Here is a 10,304-nt window from a genome sequence, read left to right on the forward strand (position 1 = left end):
TACTATCTTTCTCAGCTCTGATTGGTTGTTTTTGTTCAGGCCCAGTGGATTCTTGCAAATACCATTAGGAGCACTAGAAGGAGCCAGAGGAACCTGATTTATTTTTTTATAAGTTATTTTTATAAAAGTCACCTACTGCAGCTTTAAAGCAGTGTTCACTTTTAAAATAATTTGCATTTACAAACATAATGATTATGTAGCTAACAAAAATCTGATGTAATGTTCATGTGATGGATTATCCAACTCAAGTAGATTTTTATGTGTTCTGAAAAGAATGAAAAACAACACAGTACAAAAAGAGGGAACATTGCAGGATTCTTTTAAGTGAGTCAGTCTTTGTTGCAAACATACAAAAAGTGGTAGGGCCAGATATCGATGCACTAGCAACTCCTGCTGGTTGGTCACTTGTGTAAAAAGGTCTTGGAACAGTGGGTAACAGCACTGTTATGGCACCGATCTGTGGCCCACAGCTGACAAATCTGTGACTGTGCTAAGTGAGTGTGTGAGAGTCTGTAGGTGTGTCGAAGACAAACAATGACTTCTACTATAACTGTAACAACTAACTTGGATCTATGTCAGGTTTGGTTTGTTATCTCTTACCACAGACTGTATATAGTGACTGTACAAAATTGAAGCCAAAATGTCCCGGGTACATACTGCACAGTAGCAATCTGAGTTGGAGCCGCAGTATCGAAGTTCGGCCGACTCAATCACAAGCAGGGATCAGCTGTCAATCAGGACATAAAAACCTTTCTTTATAGCATTATACAGCAGGAGATGAAGATGTTTTGGCTTCATTATTCGGGAACTGTCATATCATCCATCCTTATATACAGTCTATGGGTCTGGCAAGCTAATTAAACTACAGTATTAATGTTGCTTTTGTCAGCTGTCAGTCTGTGTTAATAACATTTTCTTGTGGTTCCTTGAATTCTGCTCAGGGACAGATGTTTATATGTTGTGTTTCATGTGTGTGTTCTATAAAGTAGTTTGTGTGGCACTCAGTAGCTGCTGCTGCTGTTTTCCTTTTCTAGAAAAATTTCTGTCACTGTTCAAATGGTAACACAGGGAAGATTTCAGACAGCTTACCTGCCCAGCAGCTGATATCCATCACACCTAAGAGCTAGAATATTTGCAGCCATGTTTGATTATGCCCAGGTGAACCTCGCTCCACCCCTCTGCCCTCTCCTTTCTAACCCTACCTGTTATGGTGACTTCTTCTCCTCTACTCTTCTCTTGTTTTATCCTCTTGTCTTCTTTTACCTTTTCTTTTCCTCTCCTCTGCTTACTTTCATTCTTCTTTCCTTTCACTTCCTCTCCTGCTATCCCCTCTCCCCTCCCCTGCTCTCCTCTTCCCTCTTGCTGCTATGCTGTGTCCGTATAGGTTCACATAGTCTCCAAAAAGGTGGACTTCAGCCACATCACCTCACGCTTGGGCTCCAAGGACAATATGAAGCATGTTCCTGGTGGAGGGAATGTAAGTACTGCTTGGCCCACAACCAGAGCTCATGTGCATCGGCCAATTAGTCAGACAAATTGGATAGAAGGAACAGCAGAGCAAAGATGAAATATTAGGCTCTTTTTTGCTCCTGAAAATGGTCCTTATCAGTGCCAGCATGAGTAAGTTGTACAGTAGGCTACATGAAACATCAAGCTACGGTACTTATGGCCACCAACACTTAGCGCTGCTCTCGCTTGGACCCCTGGAAGTTAAGGGGATTATTGGACAGCATGCTAGCAAGCCTGAAGTACCAGCCCTTCCCCAGAACCTGCTTGACAGCCCCCTGCTTCCTCAACCTCTTCTTATGTTGTCCTGCCCTGTCACTAACTTACTAAACAAATAATAAAGCAAGATTGTCTGTGTCACCACAGAGAGGTACATTTGGGACTTTCTGTTTCCTAAAATTTTGATGTGCTGTCTAGAGCTTTGTCTTTTCACACTGACTGTACCAGGTGATCCTGCCATCATCAAGTATTCGCTTCAGAATTATAGGCTGGATTCAACCACTTCTTTGCAACACATCAACATGAAATTGTAACAGAACAAAACTTGTTTCTTGCTGTTGCCCTGCTTATCCTGATGGTGGTAATTTAAGGTGTAAATTGGGCTTTTAGTAAAGCTGAAGATGAAATAGCTATCAAGGGACCCATATCCCCAAATCATACTGTTTCCTGATTAAAAGGCCTATGTGACATTTGACAGGTGCAGATACTCAACAAGAAGGTGGACCTGAGTAAGGTGACGTCAAAGTGCGGCTCCAAGGACAACATCAAACACAAGCCTGGTGAGCTGGGAAATGACTTTCTCTTTTTTTATTTAATTTAATACATGGAGCTCATGCTGGATATGTTGGATGATCTATCTCTATGTACACTGAGTTGGTACTTTATTAGGTACACATAGACAGGGGCGTGTCCAGAGGGGATGCTTGGGGCCAACCCAAGTGCCATCCTATTCTCCTTACCTCTTCCACTCTGCACTGTCTTTCAGAGGCTGTAGTGGGCTACGTTTTAAGGCTAGTGAAGATACTAGTATGAAACTAGAAGACCTGCGGTATCCATTGGTACCAACCATGTCATGCTAGCCTGTAGGGAAGAGGGCTAAACCATGTTCCAAATTTAGGCAACATTTTGGCAATGAAAAGATTGGCATGGCCATTGGCAAAGGGATTCCTTGACCTGTGACCTCAATATATACCTGAATGAAAATGGGTTGTATGGGTACCCACAAGTCTTCCCTTTGCAGATATGCCCACTTTATGCTAATCCCATGAAGTTTTTGGCAAGAACCATGCAGTTTTTAGCATGTGGTATAAATATATTATTTTCACCTCGTGTATTTTAATATTTCTGCATACTGGGGTCCATAAACAGTGTTGGAATTGCATAAATTGGGTATGAACGGAAAGCTGAGACACATACTACATGCCACCCCTGTATAAATCAGAGCCCCCTTGTGCCAAATACTTATACAGTTTATTGCAGGGTTGTTGGATTAAACTGCATTACTTTTAAATAGGTGTATCAATAAACTGTCAAGTCATGGCTCCATAATATATTGTAAAAATTAAATGTATAAAAATCCCTCCCAAGTTTTGTAGTCATGATACCACATTGTAATTCAAAAGTATTAAATCAGACTTTCATGTCAATATTTTAAGCATCAAACTCAAGCGGGGTCTGAAACAGTTACCACAGTTGCTCTCAGTGAAGCATGAGATGCCGGTGCAGAAGCTGTATCTGTTTTGCACATGCTCATGAATATGTAAGCTTGTGTCCATGCCTGCATGTGTATGACCATCAGACTGATCATGCGTGTGTGCCGCAGGCGGTGGTGTTGTGAAGATCGAGTCCCACAAAGTGAGCTTTAGGGAAAAGGCCCAGTCCAAAGTTGGCTCCATGGACAATGTGAGCCATTCACCCGGTGGAGGAAACATCAAGGTATGATCATCACACGTGCACACCATTACTCTGTCTATAAAATGTTGCTTTCACATTCCTGTTCATTGGAAGTGTCTGATCTTAAAGGTCAAGTGTGTAACATTTAGGATGCTCTATTGTCAGAAATGGAATATAATATTCATAGGTGTGTTTTTTAATGAGTGTATAATCACCTGAATATTAGAATCATTATGTTTTTGTTACCTTAGAATGAGCTGTTTTTATCTACAGAGTGGGCTCTCTGCAATGTTGAACTGCCATGTTTCTAATGTAGCCCAGAACAGATAAAGCAAACACTGTCTCTAGATAGTACCGTTTGCATTTTTTTTTTGTGAGTTTCACAGCCACCGTAGTTTTTCCGAACACTCAGTTGAGGTGAGTGGTTTCACTTGGTTGTGATGTGCAACTTCACCACTAGATGGAACTAAATCCTACATGCTGGTTCTTTAAGTAAAGTAATATCTCTTTATTAAAGCCCCTGAAAACTTGGTTTCAAGTAGTTCTCTGTCAAATTAAACATTAATGACTACATAAACTAATAAATAGTATTAAAAAAAAGCAACTTTGACCTTTGTGCCCATGTAGTACACTGTCTTCTAACACTGAATGATCAGACATGTAGAGAGTGTGCTCGTGATATCCAGATCAGATATCAGAAGATGGATGTCTAAAGGATGCAACTGCTGACTCAGTTCCTTCATTTCCTGTTTGTCTGCATATTAATGAATAAAACAGTGTCATGGAGGTATTTGTGTGAGGAGAAAACCGTTTCATGCTTGTCTCTTTCCACCGCCGTGTTCATAACAACATCTAAAAGATGCTAGGTGGCTTCGAGCTACAATCGCTGATGATAATGACAGCCTGTCATAAACCATCTACAGCAACCTGAAAACATCTCAAACCCTCCACACCTGCAGTCGGGTCCCTTTTTCCTGGCCCTTTGTCCTTCTGTTGTGTCTGGATGCCTCCCTGCAGGGCGCACCTCAGCTCTGTCCAACACATTTAGAGAGAGAGAATGGGAGAAGACAGGGACACAGGGAAAGGATGTTGACATGCTGGCATGTGGCATTTGATATGAAAGATTGGGGATGGTCATATATTTCTAAAATAGAAAACATTTCAAACAGGATTAAGTTTATTGTATGGGATGGGAATTTAAAGTAGCAAGAGCAAATTGAACAGAAATGATGTCACCTGTCCCCTCAGCCTATGACACCCCATCTGGGATTCATGATCGCTGCATGATCCCATCCTTCACTCACACCCTCATCTTCACACGCCATCATCATCTGCACCCACCAACAGAGTGAAGATGCATTTTAAGACAGTTAAAAATAGCACTCACATAATAAGAACCTGTTTTGAGAGAGGCTGTAGCTTTTTTTAAGTGAACTGAAGTCTATTTTTATTTTGAGCTTTGAAATATGCTCTTTATAACAATGACAAAAACTGATATTTTGCTTATCTTACTTTTGTTTGTTTTTGTTGGAAATACTGTATATCATGCATACAATATCTTATCTATCTTTATTTTAGAATTGTGCAGGCTTTAAACACCCACCCTGTCTCATGCTGTGTCACTGTCGAGAGTCTCCAAATGATGGGTGTCCTTATATGTTTAGCAGTAGTGATATTCTATATTTATTTTCTATATATTTCTTGTGGAAAATGTGGATTCATCTTAAGATAAATAATACCTTGTCTGATGAGTCTATTGAACTACGTGTTAAGTATAAAGCTATTCAGGCCTCTTTGATTGTGTATTTTCCTGATTGTCCTGGGTTTTGTCATTAGAAATAGGATAATAGCATTCAAGTGTTTTTACAGATATGTGTATGAGATCATGCAGAAGGGTTTGTGGTTCAGGAAAAACGCCTACACATTTTGCATCTGCTTTTTTTATATGATGTGCTTGAATTTGTTTGCTATCACTGCAATCATTGGGCATGTTCAGTTGTTCAGTTTGAATGTTATACACCATTATTTTGTAATTCCATCACCACCCACCTTAGTCTGGCTCCAGATCTTTTTATTAAGGTATGTGCCTCGCCAGATTTTTGCAAACCATCCATCTAGACTATGGTCAGTAACTACAGACAGAACTATATCCTGTCTTTCACAAAAGACAACAAATGAACTTCAGTTATACAAGATTTGGAGCCAGGTTGTTCCATCCCCATCCCCCACCGATTGACACGCCCTGCTATGTGTTTCTAGGCTGAGGGGGCCCAGGACACAACAGAGGGGAATGGGACTCCCCTGAGTGGCACCGCAGCCCCAGGCTCTGAGCCAGGGCAGGCAGGGAGCCCTGCTGCCCAGGAGAATGGGCTGAAGGAGGGGGCTCCCTGTGATAGTGAGGGCCTCCGGGAGGCCCAGGCTCTGGACTCGTGCATCCCAGAGACAAGTAAGTTTGTGTGTGTGCCAGTCTCATCTGCTGGGTTTGATTGCCGTGTACCAAAAATGGAAGAATTCCTCCAATGATGCCCTGTGGTACTCCTATTGCAAACATAGCATACTGTATAATAAATGGACTAACAGCCTTGTGGGTTTTCACTTTTTTCTCCTTAACTGAAATTGTTCATCATAAAGTATCTTTGTGACTGCATGTGAGTGTATCTGTATCTGTTTGTGTTGTATTCATCACCATGTTGTCTGTAGTCCAAAGCACCTGATCACAACATCATCTTTTGACTTCTTATCTTGCAGGCATCTAATTCTTCTATCCCTCTGCCCTCCTCATCTCAACCCCCACAACAATACCTCCCTACCTTCCCCTATCTATTTTTTTTTCTTCTTCCCCCCCCTCTCTTCTCTGCCCTCTTTCTTTCCAACCTCTCTGCTGCAGATTGAGTCTTTCAAGCTCAACTTCCGCGAGAATGCTCGCTCTCGCACGGACCACGGCGCCGACATCGTCACCTGGCCAGCCCCCCAGGACAACAACAGTCCCAACCCACACGGTTCCTTCTATTCTCTACATCAAAACCACCACCACCACCCCCTGGCTCCTCGCAGTGTCTCCCTCATTGAATCGTTGGCTTCTGCAGGCTGCGCCGGCTCCCCCTATGCCCCCTCCTCGCTGCGTCTTCAGGGGGGGGTCCAGGGTGACAACAGCAGCTCCTTAAAGGAATCTTGACCTTTCTTGCCCCCATAAAGCTCTGAAAACCCCTTTTATCTTAAATCTGTCATTGCAAATGTTTTAATCATCCAATAGGTCTGCCACTCTAGTATCAACTTCATGTTGTCATGCCTCTTCATCGTCATGCGCCATCATCATCGCCGCCATCCCTACCCTCCTATATTTGGCTGAAATGACTGTATAGACTAAGCTTGGGGAAATGAGGGGACGGCAAGGTTTTCTCACATATTTGGTTGCGTCATCTCCAAGCTGGCTGACCGGAAATCATTAGGGTGTCACTTGGATTCTCTTTGCCTGGTGGTGACCCTGCATCGTCTCACCTCCACATACGACAGCGGCGATCGCTTCATTCGTTGACTGAGCAGCGTGGAAACCCTCTCAGACTCACCCATGGCTTCCGTCACACACATAGCTCGTCTATTCCTCGTGACTTTAGTTACTGTTCCCAGTAACCACTGCTTCATTGACATCATAGTACTTCATTGTCCATCTCATCTGCTCCATCACTTCCGCTCTCTTCACTATCATAAACAAGCTGACAAACAAAAAAGCTAGACAACAAGTAGGCTGTTAAACTCTTTATTCTCTGTGTTTGTGATGATGTGTTCGAGTGACAAAATTGTGTAAAAATGAGCTTTGGTGTTCTGTTCAGATCTTATTTCTGTCTTTCTCCAGTTTTCTTCTTTTCTCTCCTCCTAGCTTCTTGATTTTAAAACAAGGTTTTATTTATTTATTGTACGTTTTCTTCCTGTATAAGCAATACGGCGGGCAGTCTTTTTAATTTTCCGAAAGCACTCAGAAAATCTTGGAAACACGCACAGGTTTTTTGTAAACCAAGACACACAGTGAAGAAGGAGATGAGGGAGGAAGAAAGTGAGGAAGGAGGTGTTGCAAGAAGGGTGAAAAAAAAAGCATTTGAGGTGTGTTTGTGGCAAAGTAGCAAAAAAGATTGAAACCTGAAAAGTTTTTGAAACGCAATAGAGGATGTTTGCTAAAGTAGCGAAGCTTTAAATGGAGCATGAAGTCCAGAGTGAGATGAGGAAGATGTCTAAACGCTACAGATAGGAAACGTCTCTGAAGTCGAAGGAGCTGTGTGTCTCATATGTGCCTCCGGTCCTTCTTACTTGTAATCTACAGCAAACGAGGACGTTGCGGGCTCACGCCTAATGCTGCTCGGAGGAAGAGAATATCACAAACGGACATTAAAACGCTAGGGGCAACCTGGTATCGCTGTTTTAAGGAAATTCTGTAAATCAAGGTCCAGGTAGTTGTGTGTAGTCATGGTTGTTGTCCCATTTCAGGTGTTTCTTTAAGGGTTATGGTAGCATGTTGTTTGGCTGAATACATCTCTAATGTGTGTTGGGCACTTCTTTCTGAGTCGTGGCAGTGGAACATGACGTGGCTTTATCCTCTTTCTCTTGTAGCAATGTATTCAACTGTTGCCTCCAATTTGCCTTTATAGTGCATGGCCAGATTATATAATATGACGCCCAGAGCTGAAAGCCTATGTGCATTATGACTCAAAGTGTTGTGGTTTGGTACCATACGTATATCTCTGGGGCAGACCTAGCCAGTTGATGTGTCCTTACTCAAATGGGGCTTTTTAGCACAGATGGGCAGGAAGAGCTGGTTTCTGATGGTTGATTTGATTCCACTGCTCCAAACTAGGTGCAGATGTGTATACAGTGACTCCACATCTCATACAGAAATACTCATAAGATGGTGTTTTTATCAATTGTTTTGTTTTATTTTGTAGTTTTTTTTTTTCCAGTAATATATCAGCTGCAAAATCATTGGCCCAGTAAAATTGATTCTGCTTAATATTAACTCGTCCGCCATGCTCAGTTTTAATTAGTGTTTAAACAAAGGGCTGGGTGTCAACTGGAATTCTTCAATATCAGTTTTGCTCCTTCTTAAACCTGCATCAGTTTTTTATTTTTCTTATTTTGCTTTCTTTTTTGAGCCACTTGGGGGCAGCGCAAATAAGCTGTAAACACAAGATTGACATTATCACCCTATTAAGTGGTTATGGTGAAGCTGGTCTGTTTAAATATCCAGCAGATGCACAGCAACATAAGCATTTATTTGGAGTCGTGTTTGTGCCCATGTTGCGAATGTAAGTCTGATATTTACTCTACCAATTCCTGAGGAAAATATCTGGATTTTTAGCCAAAAGAACCTCCACTATGTTCACCAGCTAGCCGCTAACTGCGTTTGTATGCTTTTTGGTGTTGGACAGGAAGCATACTTTGGGTTTGTCAGAACCTTTTCAATAATCAGCGCTAGTTATAACACATTTAGTAAAATAGAATAACCTCCAGTTTTTGTTGGATTTGAATAAGGTATCTTCATCAGAATTCTTTTATTTGAGTAGTGATTGAAAATTCAATGGCAAGCAAGTTGGATGGTGGCAAATACCTTAGTGGAAATTGAATATTTTATCTATATATATATATATATTCATTTCAGGTCTTTTTTCAGTCAGTTTTTAAGACCAAAGCTCCATTGACTGCCCCCCTGGAGACTTCAAACGACAAAAGCAGTGGTTTTTTTTTCAATTCTAAATGTCACTTTAGTAATGATTCTTAATGTAGCTTTGACAGAACTAAATTGCACCTTAATGCTTTAATATATCAAAGAGGGCTCACTGTGATGGAGTGGTGCCATTTAATTAACAATTACAATACCCCTCTATGAACCATTGATCCTAAATGACCTAATTTTGAATGAGCTTTTACGTGATGACATGAATAGAGCAATAAACTGAATGACAGTGCCCTCGTTTTTTTTCTTCTTCTACTATTCAATCATAAAACACAGTCGAGACTCAGTCATTGTAAAGTTTTATATTGGAATCCCTTTAAATCTAATATAAGAAAACAAGAGCCTTTTATGAAAGATCCAGTTTTGACAGAAATGGGCAATAACTTCTAATTATGTCTTCTAAAAGTGGTTTCACATGCAGATGTAGGAGGGCTTCTCTGCCAGTTGAGTGTTGCTAAAAGAGCTGCTGTCATCGGGCGCCCGGATAGCTCAGTGGGTAGAGCTGGCGACCCATATACCCATGAGTCCTTGCTGCAGCGGCCCAGTGTTCGAATCCGACCTGCGGCCCTTTACTGCGTGTCATCCCCTATCATAATGGCAATAACCCCCCCCAAAAAATACTTTAAAAAACCCCAAAAACTCTGGAAACGACCCTGCTTTTGTGTGTGTGTGTGTGTTTACCTTCTCATCGTCGCAGCAGCAGCAGCAGCAGCAGCGGATGAGGACCAGAATGACCAGCAGCAGAATCATACCTGACAACACACACAGCACCACAACATTTGGCTTCCTGCTGCACCAGAAGACAGCCAACCAATATATTCATTCCAACAGCCTGCCTTCAGACTGCTTCAGTGAAAACGTAATGAGTCAGATATTTTTCTGGTGTTAGCACTGTTCAATGTGAATGAATACTGTGAATTGCTCATCAGTGGTGGGAGGGTGAGGGATGATGGAGACATAGTATAGTATAGTATAGTATACTACAAATCTAAACTTCTATATATCTTGCATTTGCCTTCAGTAAGAAAGTCTTTATGAATATGGACATTGATGTTTATAGCAACCATCATCAGTTTCCTTTACAGTCACTCACCGATGAAGATGAAGAAGACTGCAAAAGAGGCAATGTCCCAGTCGGACTGGAAGAGCTGCTTGGACTGCAGTCTGGAGACTACATCGTTGA

General features: G+C 41.7%; 2 protein-coding genes across 7 annotated transcripts in view; one reads left to right on the forward strand and one right to left on the reverse strand.

Moving 5' to 3' along the window:
* The window catches only part of LOC118322175 (microtubule-associated protein 4), a 107,641-nt gene extending 101,182 nt beyond the window's left edge, over nt 1–6,459 (forward strand). For 3 of the 6 annotated variants that reach the window (XM_035653774.1, XM_035653793.1, XM_035653819.1), the window contains 5 exons: nt 1,385–1,477; nt 2,204–2,285; nt 3,329–3,441; nt 5,659–5,845; nt 6,148–6,286. In XM_035653774.1, the coding sequence (XP_035509667.1) occupies nt 1,385–1,477; nt 2,204–2,285; nt 3,329–3,441; nt 5,659–5,845; nt 6,148–6,155 (483 nt within the window). In that variant the 3' untranslated portion in view covers nt 6,156–6,286. Of the gene's footprint in view, nt 1–1,384; nt 1,478–2,203; nt 2,286–3,328; nt 3,442–5,658; nt 5,846–6,147 lie in introns of all 6 variants that reach the window. The other 3 variants (XM_035653802.1, XM_035653810.1, XM_035653784.1) reach the window with 2 other exon arrangements.
* Nucleotides 6,460–7,675: 1,216 nt separating this feature from the next.
* LOC118324105 (small integral membrane protein 22-like) lies at nt 7,676–10,302 on the reverse strand (the record flags this gene model as incomplete). The annotated part of the gene is made up of 3 exons (XM_035656255.1): nt 7,676–7,708; nt 9,803–9,873; nt 10,215–10,302. Coding segments are annotated over 3 exons (192 nt in total), but the record flags the coding sequence as incomplete, so codon positions are not given.
* Nucleotides 10,303–10,304: the final 2 nt, after the last annotated feature.

The sequence above is a fragment of the Morone saxatilis genome, unplaced genomic scaffold, assembly GCF_004916995.1.
Source record: "Morone saxatilis isolate NCDOM2014 unplaced genomic scaffold, NCSU_SB_2.0 Contig0, whole genome shotgun sequence".
NCBI classification, from domain to species: Eukaryota; Metazoa; Chordata; class Actinopteri; family Moronidae; genus Morone; species Morone saxatilis.